At 39.8% G+C, this 23,624-nt stretch overlaps 1 protein-coding gene across 1 annotated transcript in view; it reads left to right on the top strand.

The window, feature by feature from the left end:
• Positions 1–2,339: 2,339 nt before the first annotated feature.
• The window catches only part of LOC119512148, a 237,717-nt gene continuing 216,432 nt past the window's right edge, over positions 2,340–23,624 (top strand). The window contains exons 1-2 of the mRNA XM_037806639.1: positions 2,340–2,529; positions 7,836–7,916. Of these exons, the coding sequence (XP_037662567.1) occupies positions 2,520–2,529; positions 7,836–7,916 (91 nt within the window). The 5' untranslated portion in view covers positions 2,340–2,519. The remainder of the gene's footprint in view (positions 2,530–7,835; positions 7,917–23,624) is intronic.

Here is a 23,624-nt window from a genome sequence, read left to right as displayed (position 1 = left end):
TTTTTCTACTCATCTGTCCATGTACTGGATAAAGGGAGTATGAGCCACAAGGTTTTCACAATCACCCAGTCACTCCATGTAAGCTACATAGTTATACAATTGTGTCTTCAAGAATCAAGGCTACTGAGTTGCAGTTCAACAGTTTCAGGTATTTTCTTTCAACTATTCTGGCTACTAAAAACTGAAAAGGGATATCTATATAGCTGTTCTAGTTTGCTAATGCTGCCTGTATGCAAAACACCAGAAATGGATTGGCTTTTATAAAAGGGGGTTTATTTGGTTACACAGTTACAGTCTTAAGGCCATAAAGTGTCCAAGTTAATGCATCAACAATTGGGTACCTTCACTGAAGGATGGCCAGTGGCGTCCGGAAAACTTCTGTTAGCTGGGAAGGCATGTAGCCGGCTTCTGCTCCGGATTTCTGCTTTCAAAATGGCTGTCTCCCAGGACGTTCCTCTCTAGTCTTCAGCTTCTCAAAGCGTCATTCTTAGTTACTCTTGGGGCATTTGTCCTCTCTTAGCTTCTCTGGAGCAAAAGTCTGCTTTCAAAGGCCATCTCCAAAATGTCTCTGTAAGCTGAAGCTCCTCTCAGTTCCAGTGGGCTCTTCAAAGTGTCCCTCTTGGCTGTAGCTCCTCTTCAAAATGTCACTGTCAGCTGCACTGAGTTCCTTCTGTTTATCAGTTCATTTATATGGCTCCAGTGATTTAATTTAGACCCACCCTGAATGGGTGGGGTAACACCTCCATGGAAGTTATCTGATCAGAGTTATCACCCACAGTTGGGTGGAGTGCATCTCCATGGAAACACTCAAAGAATTACAATCTAATCAACACTGATAGGTCTGCCCACACAAGATTACATCAAGGATGATGGTGTTTTGGGGGACATAATACATTCAAACCAACACAATAGCACAGAAGACCCTCCAGAGTGACCTCTCAACTCTGAAATCTCTGAGCCACTGAAACTTTATTTTGTTTCATTTCTCCTCCCTCTTTTGGTAAGAAGATACCCTCAATCTCATAATGCCGGGTCCAGGCTCATCCCCGGGAGTCATGTCCTGTGTTTCCAGGGAGATTTACACTCCCTGGAGTTATGTCCCACGTGCGGCAGGGCAGTGAGTTCACCTGCCGAGAGGGCTTAGGAAGAGAGAGGGCCACATCTGAGCAACAAAGAAGTTCTCTAGGGGAGACTCGTAGGCACAATTATAAGCAGGTTTAACCTCTCCTTTACAGTAACAGAATTCATAAGGGCAAGCCCCAAGATTGAGGGCTCAGCCTATCAAACAGTCCCCAATGCTTGTGAGAACATCAGTAATAATCCCTGTGGGGAAGTTTAATATTTCTGAGATGACCATTGTTGAATGAATGAATTGACCCAGAAGCTCCTGCCGTCCCACTCCTCAGGCTTTCAGGGGTGCATGTCTAGGAATCAGAGGACTTGTTCTTCCCTCTCCAGGTGACCCCGATCTCTCTGAAACCAGCCCCCATGTGTAGATGGGAGCGAGGGCATCTGGAGATGTGTATCTGGTTTGGGTTTGGGAGGCTCCATCACCCATGGACCCGCTCAGCTGCACAGGCCATCCCAGCGTCAGCCTTGGCCCTGTTAGGTCATCAGTGCATTGCTGGGTTCTGTTTGAGCAGCGTTATCAGGACTCTTGGTCAACATGTTCATCAAGGAAGGGGCTGGTGATGAGAACCCAGCATTTTCCTAAGGAGTGTACCAGTTAATTTTTTTAATCCTATGTTCCTATCAAAGCACCTATTCCGTCAACTGAATATGCCATTCACGAACATATGACAGCCTTTGCAGAATATTCTCAGAATAATACAACATCATTGCAATTTGTGATGATTTCTTTTTGTGCCGTGGTAAAGTGAACCTGGAAGGGGAAGTAAAACTGCTCTCTATGAGGGAGAGGTAAAAACATGGAAACTTTAACAGGAATGAGAAATTGATATATTTGAAATAATGAAAACATGAGAAATTAGCCATGGTTTTTATAAACAAAGAGTTTACTGGATTAATAAAGTCTGTTGTGCTTCATTTCTACCCCCTAAAATCTCCATGCTCTCTTTATTGTTCAGTTTGGGGATGGTCTTAGAGATGGGGTCACAATGACAGGTAGGAACAAGAACAGGTAGGAAGTATAAGTGCTTAAATCCCATGAGATTTGGGGCAAAGTTTCTAGCTATGTATCATTAGTGGGCGGTGTATACTGTACAGTTATCCAAAGTAGTCATACTTTTCCAGAAATGATTTAGGTTGATGGGGCTCCCCTTTCTGAGATGAGGTATTTTAGAACAAAAAAATCACGTATCCATTGAGTTTGTGTCATTTGTAGACTTCTCTAGGTACTTACACAGTGAAATACATTAATTCTGCATTGCTGGTATTAACATGCATTTGTTTGCTTTATCTGAGATGAAATTTTGAGACAAGTAGTCACCAAGGTTCCATATAATCCAACACTTAATGAAATAAGAAGTATAACAGCCAGACCGACTGCAGAGATCATCATGGAATCAAGCAAGTATATGATTTTAAACCATTAAGTGCACATATTTCTAAAGGTCTATTTTAAATATACATTTTAGCATTATTTAACCTTCTGGGGTAAAACCCAAATTGGGATGTAAAAGAAGGTCCAAAATCCTCCATATAACCTTCCATCGACTATGGAAATCTGTCTGAAGTGTCGATATCCCTGTGTTTAGGGTGATCCTGAAGTGCACATGTCATGCAGGTTCTCACTCTCTGGACCTTGTTCAGAGGACAAGACTCAACTTGCAAGTGGGGTAACCACTTCTGGTTACAGGGATCAGGGAATCCCAGCCTTCCCACATCCCTCCGCATCACCCACTCTTATGGCATCAGTGTCTCTAAAATACCTTCATGGATAAGCAAAGTAGACTTCTCCGTTTGCACTGGTACTCAAAGGCCAAGGCAGAGAAGAAGCAGCTCTCTCAGAGAGGAAGTCTGCAAGTGAGCTACAGCATGCACACAATGACAGGAAAGTGCTTTCACGTGGGTGATATGTGCACTGGTAAGAAAACTGACAAAACTTAGTTATCAGGATTTGTCTCAGATTAAAATTATAAGACTCAATACACAAGTTTTTTTAAAAACCACACCATTAAGATAAAACCTGAAGAATATTTTAATATGGCAAAAATGGTGGAGTAGGAAGCTTTACAGATTGCTCCCCCATTGGGTTAAATGAATGATAGGGAAAAAGAGAATGAAAATAACAAGGCAGTAACCTTGGAAGCAAATTACTCACTTAGAACAAGCACAGGAGTGCTGGCTGATGTGAGAGGCTGCTGAGCTTTCAGTGTTTGTAAGTGGAGTCAGGTTAACTGGTATCTAGCCCCCAATCCAGGGCCATTCTGCAGTGTCTGTGGAAATGCAGCCCATATTTGGGAGCCACTGGCCAGGGCTAGCACAGGCAGATGAAACCTTGTCCTCCGAAAGATGGGATTAGATTCAAGGTTGGTCTGGGGGTTCTCTGAGGGAGCACCATGGACAATGGCCTCAGGTTTGGGCCTCTCAGCCACAGCATTAACCTCCACCACCATCTATCAGGACATCAATAGCCAATGCAACTGTTTTTTAGTTTTCTTTCTTTTCTGTGCGTGTGTTTCCTGGTATGGCGGATCCCTGAGAGATCAGCACAGACTCTAGTCTTAGTTTTGATCCTCTTGGCAGCAGCAACATCTGGCTTACCACTGGCATCTGCCACCAAACTTGGAAAGTAGTGCACCTTTATGTGGTGGGGACTTGTGCTTATTTGTTAGTATTTTCTTACTTTCCATCTCTGACAGACTGAGATGGAGAAATAGATTTTCAGAGTGACCACAATATTATAATCAGAATGTCACATTCTCAACAAAAAATTACAAATCATACAAGGAGACCAAAAAGTATAGCCCAAACACAGGAAAAAACTGAAATGACAAAAATTATCCTGGTAGAAGCCTATTTATTGAAATTACTAATTAATGACCTTATATCAACTCTTTTAAACAGTATCAGTGGACTAAAGGAAAACACGGACAAAGAAGCAAAGGAAATCAGGAAAGCAATATTTGACCAAAATGAGAAATTCAATAATTGGATAGAAATTATGAAGAGGAACCAAATAGAAATTGTCGAGCTGAAAAGAACAATCAGCTGGGCTTAATGGGGGCAGAGTTTCTGTATGGGATGATGGAAAACTTTCTGTAATGGATGGTGATGATGGTAGCACAACATTGTGAGTGTAATTAAAAAACTGAATTGTATACTTGAAAGTGGTTCAAATGGGAAATATTAATTTGTATATATGTTAACCACAATAAAAAATTTTTAAAAAGTACAATAATTGAAATAATAAATTCAGTAGAGGGCATTTAGCTGCAGAGTGGAGAGGGCAAAAAAAAAAAAAAAAAAAAGTCAGTGAACTTGAAGGTAATTGAAATCATGAGACAACATCAAGTATACCAACATATGTATCATGGACATCCCAGAAGGACAAGAGAGAGAGACAGAAAAAACAGTTGAAGAAACAATGGCCCCAAACTCCTCAAATCTGATGAAAGATACAAATTACAAATCCCAGAAGCTCAACAAATTGGAAGCAGGTTAAACTAGCAGAGATCTGTTCTGAGGCACCCACAGACAACTATTTTTGAATACATTAAGAGAAATGATGTGTCATGTACAAGGATCCCTAAGATTAGCATCTGTTTTCTCATTAGAAACCATGGAGGCTGGAAGGCAAGGGATGCCATAACTGAAAGAAAAAAAGTGGTCAGCCAAGAATTGCTTATCTGGCAAATTGTCTTTCAGATATGAGGGAGGAGTGGAGATATTTCTGTATAAACTAAAGCTGAGGAAGTTCATTATCACTCTACCTTCCTTACAAGAAATGCCGAGGGGTTTGGATGGATTGTATGATATGTGAATATACCTCAATAAAACTTCTTTTAAAAAAAAAAAAAAGAAATGCTAAGGTAGTACTTCATGTTGACGGGAAAGGGATGTATGTAGAATTAAAGACCTCCAGTATAGGTAACTTACATGGATAAATATAAATGCCAGTGTAAGTTCATTTTGTAATGCCATCATTTTCTTCTTATGTGACTTAAAATTTAAATGCATAAAAATATTCAGAAACTTTTGTTACTGGTCAACAATGTATGAAGATGTAATTTGTAACAAGAACAACATAAAGGGTAGGGATGGAAGGATATAGGAACATAGTGTGTGTAAAGTACTGATGTTAAAATGATATAAATACAAACTAAATTTTAATGTATTTAGGATGCTAAATGTAATCTCCATTATAACCATAAAAAATATCTAAAAAATCTGCATAAAAGGAAATGAGATGATTTAAAGTGGCTCATTACAAAAGTTCATCTAAACAAAAAGGAAGGCCGTAATGGAGGAAAAGAAGAACATGAAAGGCATGATACATGCAAAAAGCAGTTACCAAAATGCAGAGCCATATCTTGCCTTATTAGCAATTATCTTAAATTTCAATGGATTACCCTCTCTGATCCAAAGGCAGATTGCCGGAATGCATAAAGGTAATATGATCCAACTGCATGCTGTTTCCAAGTGAAATTTAGTTCCAAAGTAATAAATAGGTTGAAAGTGAAAGGGCAGGAAAAATAATTTAGGCAAATAATAAGCAAAAGAGGGCTGGAACGACTATACTAATATCAGTCAAAATAGACCTTAAGTCAAAAACTGATATGAGAGACAAAAAAATTATATATTGAGAAAAGGGTCAATTCAGTAAAAAGATATATCAATTATAAACATGTACACTAACAACAGGACAGTGAGGCATACATTGACAAAACATGGGGTGAAATAGTTCTATAATGTAATTGGATATTTCAATACACTACTTTCAATAATGGCTAGTAACAGGTAGACCAAAGATCACCAAGGAATTAGAGAGCACTTGAGCAACACTATGAAGCAGCTAGATCTCACATACATGCATACATACATACATACATACATAAATACATACGAATAAACACCCGACAACAGAATATACATTCTCAAGTGCACATGGATCATTCTCCAGGATAGATGAAACTGTAGGGCACAAACAAGTCTCTGTAATTAATGTTTTGAAATCTTACCAGACCACAATGAAATGATGTTGGAATCAATAACAAAAGGAAAACTGGAAAACGTGCAAACATGCGGAAATTAAATACCACACTGTGAAACAACCATTAGGTTAAAGAAGTCACAGGGGAAATTAGAAAATACATTGAAATGAAAACCAAAAATAATAAAACATATGGGATGCACTAAAGGCAGTACCCCTTAGGAAATTTATAGTTATGAATTCTGATATTAAAAGGGAAAGAAGATCTCAAATCATTACCTAATTTCCACTCTTGAGGAATTAGAAAAATAAGTGTAAACTGTATCTGTTAGCAGAGAAAGGAAATAATGAATATGAGAGCGGTGATAAATATATTAGAGAATTAAAAAACATTTGAGAGAATCAACAACACTAAAAGTTGGTTCTTTCAAAACTGAATAAAATTGACAAATTTATAGTCAGACTGACAGAAAAAGAAAAGATGCAAATAAATAGATCAAAAATTAAAATGGTAACATCACTACTGACCTTCCAGAAATGAAAAAGATTTTTAGAGATTACTATAAACAGAGATTACTATGAAAAGATTAGTAGATAATCTAGCTGAAATGAAATCCTCCTAGAAGCATGTAAACTGTCTATACTGACTCAGGAAGAATTAGAAAATCTCAACAGACCTATAATGAGTAAAGAGATTAAATCAGTAATCAAAAACCTTCCCACAAGGAAGACTCCTGGACTGATGACTTCACTGCTCAATTCTGCCAATTATTTAAAGAAGAATTAGCACCAAATTTCTCAGGCTCTTCCAAACAATTCAAGAGGAGGGGACACTTTTTAATTTATTCTATGAGGCCAAAATTACCCTGATAGGAATGGCTGATAAAGATATCAGAAGAACAGAATAATATTGACCAATTTTGCTCATGAATAAAATGCAAAAATCCTTAACAAAATGTCAGAGAACCAAATCCAACAGTATGTTAAACACATAGATACCATAACCAGGAAGGATTTATCCCAGGAATTCAAGGATGGTTTAATATATGAAATTCTATCAAGGTATTACACCACATAAAGAGAACAATTGAAAAAACCCCACACGATAATCTCAATATGCACAAAAGGCAATTGACAAAACTCACCATCTCTTGATAAAAACACTGTGAAAACAAGGAACAGAAGGGAACTTTCTCAACATGACAAAAACCCTTTTTGGAAAAACCACAACTAATATCAAGTTCAATGGTGAAAGACTAAAAGCTTTCCCTGTAAGATCAGGAAAAGGCAAGGATGCCTGCCTTCATCACTATCCTTTCATTTGTATTAGAAGTTCTAGCCAACACAATGAGGCAAGGAAGAAAAATGTAAAGTATCCAAGTTGGAAAGGAAGACATAAAACTCTGTTTGCAGGTTACATGATTTTATGTACAGGAAATCAAATGGAGCCCACAGGAAAACTACTAGAGCTAATAAACAAATTCAGAAAAATTGGTGCCTTTGCCACCAACCCCAGATGAGAAAACCAAGTCCATTGCACTTTACTTCCAAGATCACATGCTTTCAGGGTTGGACTGGAACTCCACGTCCAGTGCCCTTTCCCCCAGCACCAGCCATAGCATGATCCTGCTTTCAAAATACCATGCCAAAAGTGTTGTTCAAAAGCAGATATATACAAATCCAAGCAAATATTTAATCATAGTTATTCATTTTTCTGTAGGTTATCCAATGTCAAATATCTCTGAAAATATTAAATTCTCATCAAATTCAAAGCTACAGGAACTCTTCAGGAAAATATTTGGTAAGTAACTTCCTCATGTGAAACATTTATTTGTATCTAAATGGAATTGCAGTCTTGACTGGGGTTTTCTCCCAGATAACCTGTTTCTGGAGCTTTGAGGGGAAAGTAAGTGCTGTGTGTGAGGCAAGAATCAATTCCTCTAAGGTCAAATGCCCCAGAAATTAAGAAAAATAGAAATAGAAACTCTTGGGAAGGACCTTGCTCAGATGTGGTCCATGCCCAGCAACCTGAGCATTGCCTCGGGGCTCATTAAACTGCAGTGTTAGGCTCCCCCCCCCCTCAACCAGCTGAGGCATCTCTGCCTCATCAAGGTGCCCAGGAGATTTCTGCGCACGTTAGAGAGGGCCGGGCTCTGAGGTTCAGACAGACCTTCCCCTGGTCTCAGCCCTAAAGGAGCAAGAGACACCCCTGGGGATGTGGCCACAAACAGTCTCCCTGGTCCTGCTGCTCTGATCTGTCTGTGGTGGGTCCTTTGCTTCAGGAGCTTTTAAAGACCCCAGGTGATTCCAGGTGGGACTCACTGATCTAGTCTAAGTCCCTCATTTCACATTTGAGAAGATCTAAGCCCAGGGAAGTCCTCTTTAGCAGAAAGCTGAGTCCGAACAGAAAGGGCCACACCCACACCTGGATGCTCAAGGAAGGGTCCAGTTTCCAGTGAAATCTCTCCTGCCTGGTGCCTGTGCTGTGGGGTCAGGGGTCAAGACTGAGGATCACCTTTGGCCTGAGAAAGGGCTGTGAGGAAGTGTGAGCCCTGATGCTTCTCTCTGGGTCTGGAGCTGTTGGGTGGGAGAGGTTGGGATCCCAGAGCGATGCCTGCCAGTTCCTGCTTGGAAAGGGGAGATCTCTCTCCCTTTTCCAGCTGCCGTCTCCTCTCAGGAATTGTGAATGTGCTCCTCTTCTATGCGTGCTGTAAAAGAGACCTCAGTAAATCGGCTTTGACTGACATACTGACTGACTGACAGACTGAACCATTTTTAGAAGACCATGAGTTAACGAGTGGATTGATCCAGGAGCGCCTGCCATCCCACTCCGCAGGCTTCCAGGGATGGATGTCTAGGAATCAGAGGAGTTGTTCCTCCCTCTCCAGTCTCTCTGAAACCAGCCCGCATGCGTAGAAGGGAACAAGTGCATCTGGAGATGCGTGTCTGGTTTGGGTTTGGGAGGCTCCGTCTCCCGAGGACCCGCTCACCTGCACAGGCCGTCCCAGCGTCAGCCTTGGCCCTGTTAGGTCACCACTGCAGTGCTGGGTTCTGTTTTGAGCAGCGTTATCAGGAATCTTAGGTCAACATGTTCATCAAGGAAGGAGCTGGTGATGAGAACTCATTTTTCTAGTGAATATGACAGTTAATTGTTTTGGAAACTACATTCCTAACGTAAGCATCTATTCCATGAAATGAGTAATCCATCCACATATTTACAACAACTGTTTTTTATTTTTTAAAATTTATTTTATTTATTATTTTTTTTATTGAGGTTGTTCATATATCATACAATTATCCAGAGATTCAAAATGTACAATCAATTGCTCCTGGCACCATCATACAGCTGTGCATCCATCACCACAATTAATTTTTTTTCTATTTTTAGAACATTTTCATTACTCCAGAAAAAAAGACAAAAAAAGGAAACCACCCCTGTCCATTTTTGACTTATAGTATTGGTATAGTACATTTGTTACTGTTGATGAAAGAATGTTAAAATACTAGTAACTGTAGTATATAGTTTGCAATAGGTATATTTTTCCCCCTTTTTATGTCCCTCTATTATTAACTTCTAGTTATAGTGTCACACATTTGTTCTGGTTCATGAAAGGGATTTAAATATTTGTGAAGTTAATCATGGACATTGCCCACCACAAAAATCACTGTTTTATCCATTCCCATCTTTTAACCTCCAGCTTTCCTTCTGGTGACATACTTGACTCTGAGCTTTCCCTTTCCACCACAGTCACACACCATTCAGCACTGTTATTCTCACAACGTGCTACTGTCATCTCTGTCCATTTCCAAACACTTAAGTTCAACCTAGTTGAACATTCTGCTCATAATAAGCAACTGCTCCCCATTCTTTAGACTCATTCTATATCCTGGTAACATATTTCATGTCTATGAGTTTACATAAAATAATTAGTTCATATCAGTGAGACCCTGCAAATTTGTCCTTATGTGTCTGACTTATTTCAGTCAGTATAGTGCCCTCAGGGTTTCTTCATCAACCCATTTTTTTTAAGGACGGTTTTGTTCACACACCATACATTCTGTCCTAAGTAAACAATTGATGGTTTCCTGTATAGTCACGTATTTATGTATTCACCACCATCACCACTATCTATATAAGGACATCTCCATTTCTTCCACAAAGAAAGAGGAAGAGTCAAAGAAGGTAGAGAGACAAAAGGAAAAGAAAAAAGAAAGAGAAGAAAACAAGAAAAAAAAAAAAAAACATGACAGCTAGGAAGAAACAAAAGGAAGGTTACCATTAAACTAAAGTAGAATAAAGAGTCAGACAACATCACCAATGCCAAGAGTCCCATACCCCTCGTTTATATACCCCTCTTATATGCATTTAGCTTTGGTATACTGCCTTTGTTACAGTAAAGGAAGCATAATACAATGTTTCTGTTAATTGTAGTCTCTAGTTTATGTTGATTGTATTTTCCCCCCAATATCTCCCTATTTTTAACACCTTGCAAGGTTGACATTCATTTGTTTTCCCTCATGAAAAAGCATATTTGTATATTTTATCACAATTGCTGAGCACTCTAGGTTTCACTGAGTTATACAGTCCTAGTCTTTATCTTTCGTCTTTTGTTCTGGTGTCCCACATGCTCCTAACTTTCCTCTTTCAACCATACTCACAGTCATCTTTGTTCAGTGTACTTACATTGCTGTGCTACCACCACCCAAAATTGTGTTCCAAATCTCTCACTCCTGTCTTTTCAGACTCCTGTCTGTAGTGCTTCCTTTAATATTTCCTGTAGTGCAGGTATCTTGTTCACAAACTCTCATTGTCTGTTCATCAGAGAATATTTTAAACTCTCCCTCATATTTGAAGGACAGTTTTGCTGGATATAGGATTCTTGGTTGGTGGTTTTTCTCTTTCAGTATCTTAAATATATCACACCAATTCCTTCTTGCCTCCGTGGTTTCTATTGAGAAATCCGCATATAGTCTTATCCAGCTTCCTTTGTATGTGATGGATTGTTTTCTCTTGCTGCTTTCAGGATTCTCTCTTTGCCTTTGATGTTTGATAATCTGATTATTAAGTGTCTTGACATAGGCCTATTCAGATCTATGCTGTTTGGGCTACACTGCACTCCGTGGATCTGTAATTTATGTCTTTTGTAAGAGATGGGAAATTTTCATTGATTATTTCCTCTGTTATTGCTTCTGCCCCTTTTCCCTTCTCTTCTTCTGGGACACGCATGACATGTACATTCCTACATTTCGTGTTGTCATTCAATTCCCTAAGATGTTGCTCGTATTTTCCCATTCTTTTCCCTACCTGTTCTTTTGTGTGTAGGCTTTCAGGTTCCTTGTACTCCAGTCCTGAGTGTTTTCTTCTGCCTCTTGAGGTCTGCTGTTGTTTGTCTCCATTGTGTCTTTCATCTCTTGTGTTGTGTCTTTCATTTCCATAGATTCTGCCGGTTGTTTATTCAAACTTTTGATTTCTACATTATGTATGCCCAGTGTTTTCATTATATGCTTCATCTCTTTTGCCATATCTTCCCTAAATTTTTTGAATTGATTTAGCATTAGTTGTTTCAATTCCTGTATCTCAGTTGAAGTGTAAGTTTGTTCCTTTGACTGGGCCATAACTTTGTTTTTCTTAGTGTGGGTTGTAATTTCTGTTGTCTAGGCATCTGGTTTCCTTGGTTACTCCAATCAGGTTTTCCCAGACGAGAACAGTCTCAGATCCCAGAAGGAGGAAATATTCAGTATCAGGTTTCCCTGAGGGCGTGTCTTAGAAGATTGGCACACCCTGTGAGGCCTCAGGCCGCTGTGCTTTTCCTTACCTGCCCAGCAGGTGGCACCTGTCAGCCTTAGTTTCTGACTGGTGTAAGGAGGTGTGGCCTGCTTAGTTTCTGTTTTGGCTGTTTTCCCCCAGGCTCTGGGATCTGGTTCTGAATGGAAGGCAAGTAGTAGAGCTGGGTACTACCTCCTTCCTCTTTGAGAAGATACACCCCCTAGGGGGTTATCTGCCTGCATTTATATAGGTTCTTTGTCTCTCTGACTCTGCTATCTCCACCCTTGTCTGGGACAGAGCACTGTGAACTGAAAATGGCTGAGGCTTTCTCTGCTGAGCTGCTCAGGTTGAGGGAGAGAAAAAAGGACAGAAAGCCCCCTTGCAGGGCCAGTCTATGGCCCCCGGTTTCACCCGTCAGACAGAGATAGCACCCGGTCCTCTGGGCTCCCCCTCCTGGGACAGAGAAGCCCCCGGCTCTTTTTTTTTTTTTTTTTTTTTTTTTTTATAAATCTTCATTTTATTGAGATATATTCACATAGCATGCAGTCATACAAACAAATCATACATTCGAATGTTCACAGTACCATTACATAGTTGTACATTCATCACCAAAATCAATCCCTGACACCTTCATTAGCACACACACAAAAATAATAAGAATAATAATTAAAGTGAAAAAGAGCAATTGAAGTAAAAAAGAACACTGGGTACCATTGTCTGTTTGTTTGTTTGCTTGTTTCCTTCCCCTACTTTTCTACTCATCCATCCATAAACTAGACAAAGGGGAGTGTGGTCCTTATGGCTTTCCCAATCCCATTGTCACCCCTCATAAGCTACATTTTTATACAATTGTCTTTGAGATTCATGGGTTCTGGGTTGTAGTTTGATAGTTTCAGGTATCTACCACCAGCTACCCCAATTCTTTAGAACCTAAAAAGGGTTGTTTGAATTGTGCTTAAGAGTGTCCACCAGAGTGACCTCTCGGCTCCTTTTGGAATCTCTCTGCCACTGAAGCTTATTTCATTTCCTTTCACATCCCTCTTTTGGTCAAGAAGATGTTCTCCATCCCACGATGCCGGGTCTACATTCCTCTCCGGGAGTCATAGTCCACGTTGCCAGGGAGATTCACTCCCCTGGGTGTCTGATCCCACGTAGCGGGGAGGGCAGTGATTTCACCTTTCAAGTTGGCTTAGCTAGAGACAGAGGGCCACATCTGAGCAACAAAGAGGCATTCGGGAGGAGGCTCTTGGGCACAATTATATGGAGGCCTAGCCTCTCCTTTGCAGGCTCCTGTGGTAGAGGGCTCAACCCATCAAACCACCAGTCCCCTATGTCTGTGGTCATGTTAGCAACCATCGAGGCGGGGTAGGCCAATACCCCTGCATTCTCCACAGGCTCCTCAAGGGGGCTCTACATATTTTTTTCCTTTTTTTTTTTTAAATCAACTGTATGAAAAATAAAAAAAAATTAAAAAAAACATACAATAAAAGAACATTTCAAAGAGACTATAACAAGGGAATAAGAAAAAAACAACTAACCTAAGATAACTGCTTTACTTCCAACATGTTCCTACTCTACCCTAAGAAAGTAACCTAATATAGCAACATCTCTGTGAACTTGCTCCTACTATACCCATCAGAAATTAATAGACCATAGTCATTCCTGGGCATTCCCAGAACGTTAAATAGCTTATCTGTTCTTCTTGGATTATTGTTCCCACTTCCTTAATTGCTCTCTATTGCTAGTTCCCCTACATTCTACATTATAAACCATTTGTTTTACATTTTTCAAAGTTCACATTAGTGGTAGCATATAATATTTCTCTTTTTGTGCCTGGCTTATTTCGTTCAGCATTATGTCTTCAAGGTTCATCCATGTTGTCATACGTTTCATGAGATCGTTCCTTCTTACTGCCATGTAGTATTCCATCGTGTGTATATACCACATTTTATTTATCCACTCATCTGTTGAAGGACATTTGGGTTGTTTCCATCTCTTGGCAATTGTGAATAATGCTGCTATGAACATTGGCGTGCAGATATCTGTTCGTGTCACTGCTTTCCGATCTTCCGGGTATATACCGAGAAGTGCAATCGTTGGATCGAATGGTAACTCTATATCTAGTTTTCTAAGGAACTGCCAGACTGACTTCCAGAGTGGCTGAACCATTATACGGTCCCACCAACAATGAATAAGAGTTCCAATTTCTCCACATCCTCTCCAGCATTTGTAGTTTCCTGTTTGTTTAATGGCAGCCATTCTAATCGGTGTGAGATGGTATCTCATTGTGGTCTTAATTTGCATCTCTCTAATAGTTAGTGAAGCTGAACATTTTTTCATGTGTTTCTTGGCCATTTGTATTTCCTCTTCAGAGAGCTGTCTTTTCATATCTTTTGCCCATTTTATAATTGGGCTGCCTGTACTATTGTCATTGAGTTGTAGGATTTCTTTATATATGCAAGATATCAGTCTTCTGTCAGATACATGGTTTCCAAAATTTTTTTCCCATTGAGTTGGCTGCCTCTTTACCTTTTTGAGAAATTCCTTTGAGGTGCAGAAACTTCTAAGCTTGAGGAGTTCCCATTTATCTATTTTTTCTTTTGTTGCTTGTGCTTTGGGTGTAAAGTCTAGGAAGTGTCCGCCTCATACCAGGTCTTGAAGATGTTTTCCTACGTTATCTTCTAGAAGTTTTATGGTACTTTCTTTTATATTGAGATCTTTGGTCCATTTTGAGTTAATTTTTGTGTAGGGGGTGAGGTAGGGGTCCTCTTTCATTCTTTTGGATATGGATATCCAACTCTCCCACCCCCATTTGTTGAAAAGACCATTATGACCCAGTTCAGTGACTTTGGGGGCCTTATCAAAGATCAGTCAGCCATAGATCTGGGGGGTCTATCTCTGAATTCTCAATTCAATTCCATTGATCAATATGTCTATCTTTGTGCCAGTACCATGCTGTTTTGACAACTGTGGCTTTATAATAAGCTTCAAAATCAGGGATTATAAGTCCTCCCACTTAATTTTTCTTTTTTAGAGTGTCTTTAGCAATTTGAGGCATCTTCCCTTTCCAAATAAATTTGATAACTAGCTTTTCCAAGTCTGCAAAGTAGGTTGTTGGAATTTTGATTGGGATTGCATTGAATCTGTAGATGAGTTTGGGTAGAATTGACATCTTAATGACATTTAGCCTTCCTATCCATGAACATGGAATATTTTTCCATCTTTTAAGGTCCCCTTCTATTTCTTTTAGTAGAGATGTAGTTTTCTTTGTATAGGTCTTTTATATCTTTGGTTAAGTTTATTCCTAGGTACTTGATTTTTTTAGTTGCTATTGAAAATGGTATCTTTTTCTTGAGTGTCTCTTCAGTTTGTTCATTTCTAGCATATAGAAACATTACTGACTTACGTGTATTAATCTTGTATCCCGCTACTTTGCTAAATTTGTTTATTAGCTCTAGTAGCTGTATTGTCGATTTCTCAGGGTTTTCCAGATATAAGATCATATCATCTGCAAACAATGACAGTTTTACTTCTTCTTTTCCAATTTGGATGCCTTTTATTTCTTTGTCTTGCCGGATTGCCCTGGCTGGCACTTCCAGCCCAATGTTGAATAACAGTGGTGATAGCGGGCATCCTTGTCTTGTTCCTGATCTTAGAGGGAAGGCTTTCAGTCTCTCACCATTGAGTACTATGCTGGCTGTGGGTTTTTCATGTATGCTCTTTATCATATTGAGGAAGTTTCCTTCAATTCCTTCCTTTTAAAGTGTTTTTTTTATCAAAAACGGATGTTGGATTTTGTCAAATGCTTTTTCAGCATCTATTGAGATGATCATTTGATTTTTCCCTTTCGAATTGTTAATGTGTCATAATACATTGATTGATTTTCTTATGTTGAACCATCCTTGCATGCCTGGAATGAACCCCACTTGGTCATGGTGTATGATTTTTTTAATGTGTCTTTGGATTCGATTTGCAAGTATTTTGTTGAGGATTTTTGCATCTGTATTCATTAGGGAGATAGGCCTGTAGTTTTCCTTTTTTTGTAGCATTTTTGCCTGGTTTGGTATTAGATTGATGTTAGCTTCATAAAATGAGTTAGGTAGTGTTCCATTTTCTTCAATGTTTTGAAAGAGTTTGAGTAAGATTGGTGTCAGTTCTTTCTGGAAAGTTTGGTAGAATTCCCCTGTGAAGCCATCTGGCCCTGGGCATTTATTTGTGGGAAGATTTTTGATGACTGATTGGATCTCTTTGCTTGTGATGGGTTGGTTGAGGTCCTTCTATTTCTTCTCTGGTCCGTCTAGGTTGTTCATATGTTTCCAGGAAATTGTCCATTTCCTCTACATTTTCCAGTTTGTTGCCATACAGTTGTTCATAGTATCCTCTTATAATTTTTTTAATTTCTTCAGGATCTGCAGTTATGTCACCTTTTTCATTCATTATTTTGTTTATAAGGGTCTTCTCTCTTTTTGATTTTGTCAGTCTAGCTAGGGGCTTGTCAATCTTGTTGATCTTCTCAAAGAACCAACTTTTGGTGATATTTATCCTCTCTATTGTTTTTTTGTTCTCTATGTCATTTATTTCTGCTTTAATCCTTGTTATTTCTTTTCTTGTACTTGGTTTAGGATTGGTTTGCTGTTCATTTTCTAGCTTCTTCAGTTGATCCATTAGTTCTTTGATTTTAGCTCCTTCTTCCTTTTTAATATATGCGTTTAGTGCTATAAATTTCTCCGTCAGTACTGCTTTTGCTGCATCCCATAGGTTTTGGTATGTTGTGTTCTCATTTTCATTCATCTATATATATTTAGCAATTTCTCTTGCTATTTCTTCTTTAACCCACTGATTGTTTAGGAGTGTGTTGTTTAACCTCCAGGTATTTGTGAATTTTCTAAGTCTCTGATGGTTATTGACTTCTAATTGTATTCCATTGTGGTCAGAGAATGTGCTTTGAATAATTTCAATGTTTTTAAATTTATTGAGCCTTGTTTTATGTCCCAGTATATGATCTATTCTGGAGAAAGTTCCATGAGCACTAGAGAAGTATGTGTATCCTGGTGATTTGGGATGTAATGTTCTATATATGTCTGTTAAATCCAATTCATTTATCAGATTGTTTAGGTTTTCAATTTCCTTATTGGCCTTCTGTCTGGTCTGTCTATCTATAAGGGAGAGTGATGTGTTGAAGTCTCCCACAATTATTGTGGAAGCATCAATTGCTTCCTTTAGTTCTGCCAGTGTTTTTCTCATGTATTTTGTGGCATGTTGATTGGGTGCATAAACATTTATGATTGTTATTTCTTCTTGCTGAATTGCCCCTTTTATTAGTATGTAGTGGCCTTCTTTGTCTCTCAAAACATCCCTGCATTTAAAGTCTATTTTATCTGAGATTAATATTGCTACACCTGCTTTCTTTTGGCTGTAGCTTGCATGAAATATTGTTTTCCATCCTTTCACTTTCAATTTCTTTGTGTCCCTGTGCCTAAGATGAGTCTCTTGTATGCAACATATTGATGGTTCATTTTTTTTAATCCATTCTGCGAATCTATATCTTTTAATTGGGGAGTTTAATCCATTTACATTCAACGTTATAACCGTGAAGGCATTTCTTGAATCAGCCATCTTATCCTTTGGTTTATGTTTGTCATATATATTTTTCCCCTCTGTCTATTAATATCCTTTAATGTACCCATACTGAATCTCTTTAGTACTGAACCTTTCTCGAAGTCTCTCTCTCCTTTCTTTGTTTCTCTGTCTGTAGAGCTCCCTTTAGTATCTCAAGTAGGGCAGGTCTCTTGTTAGTAAATTCTCTTAGCATTTGTTTGTCTGTGAAAAATTTAAGCTCTCTCTCAAATTTGAAGGAGAGCTTTGCTGGATAAAGTATTCTTGGTTGGAAATTTTTCTCACTCAGAATTTTAAATATATCGTGCCATTGCCTTTTCGCCTCCATGGTGGCCGCTGAGTAGTCACTACTTAGTCTTATGCTGTTTCCTTTGTATGTGGTGAATTGCTTTTCTCTTGCTGCTTTCAGAACTTGCTCCTTCTCTTCCGTGTTTCACAGTGTGATCAGAATATGTCTCAGAGTGGGTTTATTTGGATTTATTCTATTTGGAGTTCGCTGGGCGTTTATGATTTGTGTATTTATGGTGTTCAGAAGATTTGCGAAGTTTTCCTCAACAATTTCTTTGAATAGTCTTCCTAGACCTTTACCCTTTTCTTCCCCTTCTGGAACACCAATGAGTCTTATATTCAGACGTTTTATATATCTATCATTTCCCTGAGGCCTGTTTCGATTTTTTCGATTTTTTTCCCCATTCTTTCTTTTGTGCTTTCATTTTCCATTCTGTCATCTTCCAGGTCACTGATTTGTTGTTCAACTTCCTCGAGTCTTGTACTATGAGTATCCAGAATCTTTGTAATTTGGTCAACAGTTTCTTTAATTTCCATAAGATCATCTATTTTTTTATTTAATCTTGCAATGTCTTCTTTATGCTCTTCTAGGTCTTCTTGATTTCCTTTGTATCCCATACTATGGTCTCATTCTTCATCTTTAGTTGTTTGAGTAGTTGCTCTAGGTGCTGTGTCTCTTCTGATCTTTTGATTTGGGTGCTTGGGCTTGGGTTATCCATATCATCTGGTTTTTTCATATGGTTTAGAATTTTCTGTTGTTTTTGGCCTCTTGGCATTTGCTTGACTTGATAGGGTTCTTTTAGGATTTGTAGACCAATTGAAGTCCTTATCTCTAATTTATCAGATCTACAGCTTTGTGGAGTACACTTTCTGTAACTAACCAGCAGGTGGCGTCCACGAGCCACCTGTTCTCCACAAGCCAGTTCTCCCCTGCTTTGCCTTTGTGGTGAGTGGGGGAGTGAGTCTTGTGGGGTCCAATTGGTGTACCAAGCTTGCATGTGTAGTTGGTGTTGCCCGCCCTGTATATGGGGTGTGTGTCTGGGCTGTCAGGGAGGAGGGGCGGCTCTAGCAATCAAATCTCCCTGATGTTCCTGGAGTTTTAAAGCTGCTGCAATAGTCTAATCCTTCAGTTCAGTCCTGCCACAGTTTGTCTCTGCCACTGACCCACAAGTCCTTGGTATTGGCATATGGCTCCTGAGACTTGCGAGTGGGTCCCTCTTCCAGGCCATGCACCCCCTGGTCCTCTGTTGAGGGATGACTGTGCTATGTCACAGGTGAGTGCCGTCCGACCAGGGAGGTTCTGGGCTGCTGGGCTGTGTAGGGAGGCTCCCAGTCTGCTGAAATGATGGCTTAATGGAGCTTTGTTAATTCACACTGCTCCACCTTCCCAACTCTGGGACAGTCAGCTGAGGTTGCAGGGAAGGCTAATGTCCACGCCCAGTTTTGTGGTGTGTGCCTGTTATTTGAAGCACTTCCATCACACTGGGTTGTCTGGGGCAGCTCTGGGCTATGGGGCTGGTGCTGGGCAGGAGTGTTTCCTGTCCACCAGGATGATGGCTGTGAGTGGACACCCCCCTTTTCTTGGGAAGTTGTGGTGTTTAGTGAATTTTCTCAGCCACTGGATTATTGCCTTTTGTCTCAGAGCTCTCTTAGTTCTGCTCTTTTCTTGACCTGCCCAAATTGCAAGTCTTTGAGGCTTTCTGTATTGGGCTTCTCAGAGTAATTATTTTAGAAAAAGAAAAAAAATTAAAAAAAAAAAAGGGCCCACCTCACAGATCTAATGGGTTATTGAAATGCTAAGAGACAAAGCAATTAGGGCCATTAAGGAAAGGTCCACAGGGCAGAGAGATCAGTTTTTCTTCGGGATTTGCATATGAGCCTCAGGGCCTGAGCTCTGCCCTTCCCCTTTCTATGATCACCAGGACTCCAAAAAATCCTCTGCTTTTATTTTGGAGTTTTTCTTGCTGTTATTTTGCTATGCCTGTCTCCTCTCTGCTGGGCTGGCTGCTCTCAGATTCTCTGGTGTCTGGTCTCAGTCTATCTGTTGTTGGAGTTTGGATCAGTAGAATGAGTTTCTGATAAGAGCTGCCACTGCAGTTCTCCCTTCTCCTTCCCGGCGCTGACAGCCCCTCCTCCCACAGGACTGAGTTTGGCAGGGAGGGGCGCGGGTCCCCTGGCCACAAAAACTTACAGATTTCGCTGATCTCAGCCGTTCGACGTGTTCATGAGTGTTGTATGAAGTATGCCCAAAGTCAGATTGCTCTGTGGTGTCCAGTCCACGCAGTTCCTGGCTTTCTACCTACTTTCCTGGAGGAGTAACTAAAACATACGGCTCACCAATCCGCCATCTTGCCCCACCTCCACCCCCGGCTCTTTAAGGTCAGTCGTCACTAAGAGCCTCTGTCTCCTTCTTGGGGATTTGTAGCTTGCATTGAACAGTCCACATTTGCCAATTAAAACCCCAGTTGGAGCTGGACTGGGGTATATTTGCTTGTTCAGAGAGTGCCGCTCTCTATCACAGCGAAGCTTTGCAGTTCAGGCTGCCATGGGGGAGGGGGCTCCTGGCTCACGTCCACAGTTTCTACTCACAGATTCCATGCTGAGATCACAGGCATTCCTTGCAATCCAGGTTGGTGCACGATGTGTGGACAGTCACGGTTGTCTCCCAGCTGTTATTCCAGATCATTTACTAGTTGTTCCTGGTTGTTTATTAGTTGCTCCAGGGGAACTGACTAACTTCCACTCCTCTCTATGCCGCCATCTTCTTCTGTCTCCCACAGCAACTTTTTAAAAAGCACTCAGAGCAAGTAGAAAATCTATGCAATGTGTTGATATCTTTCTGTGGCTCAGGAAAGCAAAGTTTGAAGGGAAAGAAATACTGCTATTACTTATTCAGAGTTAGGAAACCAGAAAACTTTAAAGGGAATGAGAAAACAATATTTAAAAAAGAAACTATGAGAAATTAGCAAATGTTCTATAAACAAAGAGTAGTTTTGAACTTACAAAATCTCTTATCATTCATTTCTGCCTCCATGGGATTGACTGTTTTTGTGGGACAGTGTGGTGGAGTCTTAGTGATGGGGTCAGAATGCCCGCAGGAGCAGGAACGATGAAATGACAGGGCAGGGTTTCTTGCCATATATCATTAGTGGACAGTGTTTGTTTCCAGAATATCCAGTGAGTCACCGTTTTTAAGTAATGATTTAGGTAGGCAAATTTAGGGTCCCTCCCTGGGACCAGGTATTTTAGAACATAAAGTCACATACCCACTGAGTTTGTGTCATTCAGTCACTGTATTTGTAGATAGCTTTAGGTACGTACAGAGCAAAATATCTCAATCCTGCATTGCTGGTATTAACATGCCTTTTTTTTACCTTACTTGAGATGCAATGCTACAGCAAATGCTCTCCAGAGTTCTATATGATGCTACATTTGGTGAAACACGAACAGCAGTCAAATCTCCTGGAAAGCACGTCACAAAACAAAGCAAGTATATGTTGTTAAAATTCTAAGAACATGTATTTTTAAAGACCTATTTATTGTAATTAAATGTCCTATCCTGTCATTCATTTTAGCATTCCTTAACCTTCTGGGGTAAAACCAAATTGAGATATGAAAGAAAGAAATGTCCAAAATTCTCCATATAACCTTCTGTCATCCATTAAAATCCATGGTCTAAAGTGGAAATATCCCTGTATTTAGGGTAATTCCTGACATGCTCATGTCCTGCAGGTTCTCACACTCTGGTTGATGGTCAGAGGACAAGATCTAGCTTTGCCAGTGGGGTTCTCTGTTCCTGGTTACTCAAGCCCTTGCTAGGGTAATGCCTTTCCACTTAGTAGTAGTTGATGAGTCCTCCATCACTGTAGGGCTCGGGAATGCCCAGCCTTGCCATGTCCCTCCCCATTACCTCATTCTGCAGGAATCTGCCTCTGTAAAATATTTGTACAGAGAAGCAGAGCAGACATCTCCTTTTGTGCTGCTGCTCAAAGGCCAAAGTAAAGATGAAGAAGGTGGCCATATCTGCATAAATCATGTAAGTGAATCCTGAAATCCACAAAATGATAATGACACCTTAAGGTAGACATAGGTACTTAGGAAGAAAACTGGAAAGGGGCATTTATTTATCAGGATATGGAAGGTATTTTTGCAAATTTAAAATATAAGGCTATATGTAAACAAATTTGTATAACCAATTACCATTGCCAATGCATTTTATAAACCATGTGATAAAGATAAAACATGATATTTTACTACGTAATCCCAAGGGCTGTCTCAGTTTTCCAGGCCTGCTATAACATTTTCCATGAACTGGTTGCCTTAACCAACAGGAATTTATTGTTTTACAGTTGTGGAAGGCAGAAGTCTAAAATCAAGGTATTGGCAGGCCATGGTTTCTCTGAAATCTGTAGTTTTCTGATTGTGGTTTTGTGGGACCCAATCTCTGCCTCTGTCACATGGCAACCTGTCTTCTTCAGTATCTTCCTGAGATTACCATTTTCATGTTCAAAGTTTCTTTCCTTCTAAAATCTCCAGTGTAACTGGATTAATGCCAACTATGATTCTATTTAGCATCATTTTAGGAGGATTTCTGAAGATCCGATTTACAAATGAACTCATTCCCACTGGTCCAGGGTTAAGACTAGAATACTTTTGTGGAGACATGATTCACTATCCAACAATGGCTTTGTCCTTCACAGCATTTTATCATGTTCAGTTTTTGACAGAGTATGACAAACACACTTTTAGCAAAGTGCTTTTATGATTAAGTTTATCTATTCCTAATGATTCACCAGTGTCTTGGTAACAAGAACTGCCCTGTTGTTTATTGGATCAAAGTAATCAACTTTAAATTATTGGTCGTACCGCATACAGTACTTTCTACCAATTTTCTTGTATAGTGTATGGCTGTCTGAGCACATATTTCTCAATTGCAATGCTGATTGTCAGTAAACCATGTGAATATCAGCTTTGTCACTGGTTTTGTGTTGAAAGTTCACATCCTTGAAAACACTTGTGAATGTTCTGTGACACCCTGAAGAGGAGGGTGCTGTGGCCCTGCCAACCTGTTCATTAGTGGGGATAGGTTCCTGGTTGGTTTGCCCACTCCCCTGGGGGCTGGAACAAAGGCCTGTCCCTGATCTTTCATCAGGGTAGGGGGTCAGGACCCTGGACATCACAACCTTCAAGAGAAGCCTGAAAATACAGCATGAACTCTTCAAGGGTGAAAGGATGCTTTGATCATTAGCTCAATTGATTCCTATCCATGAATTAATTGTGCTAATGTCTTGAAATTAGTTTACACTTCCATTTTTCATCAGTGTATGAAAAAATTACTTACTGAGTAATGAATGGTTCAAATAGGGATACACATAGGCCATCTGAGTGCTCTCCAAAAATAGACCTGGAATATGGATGAGTATGGAGCATGTGACAGCATTTTTCCTGATCTCCAAAACAACAAAGCAGCATGTTTCAACAAGGTCAAAGTCACTCCTTGTTGGATTATTCCTTCAGGTGGGCAAATTTCACTTAAAGAAAACTGAAATTAGTGTCATCTTCCTTTATTCCCCTCATAACTGACAGTGAGCAAAACCATCTTTGATACTAGGTCTTTTACTGAAATTCATGATGGATACTAACAGTGAGCAATAAGGGTAGAGCCCTTTTTGGTTTACACATCGTGTCAGCAAATTTTCTCTCCCCTCATCCTTACATACATACATTCTATGGGATGGCACTTTTCCCACCAGTCTTCAGAGGAGAAAACAAAATCTCACAGAAGTTTATTTCTTATGATCACGGGGCACTCAAGTTTGGACTGGAACTCTAAGTACT

Source organism: Choloepus didactylus, chromosome 17 (assembly GCF_015220235.1).
Source record: "Choloepus didactylus isolate mChoDid1 chromosome 17, mChoDid1.pri, whole genome shotgun sequence".
NCBI classification, from domain to species: domain Eukaryota; kingdom Metazoa; phylum Chordata; class Mammalia; order Pilosa; family Megalonychidae; genus Choloepus; species Choloepus didactylus.
Note: the sequence above shows the minus strand (reverse complement) of the source record. Positions and strands in the feature narration are given on the sequence as shown.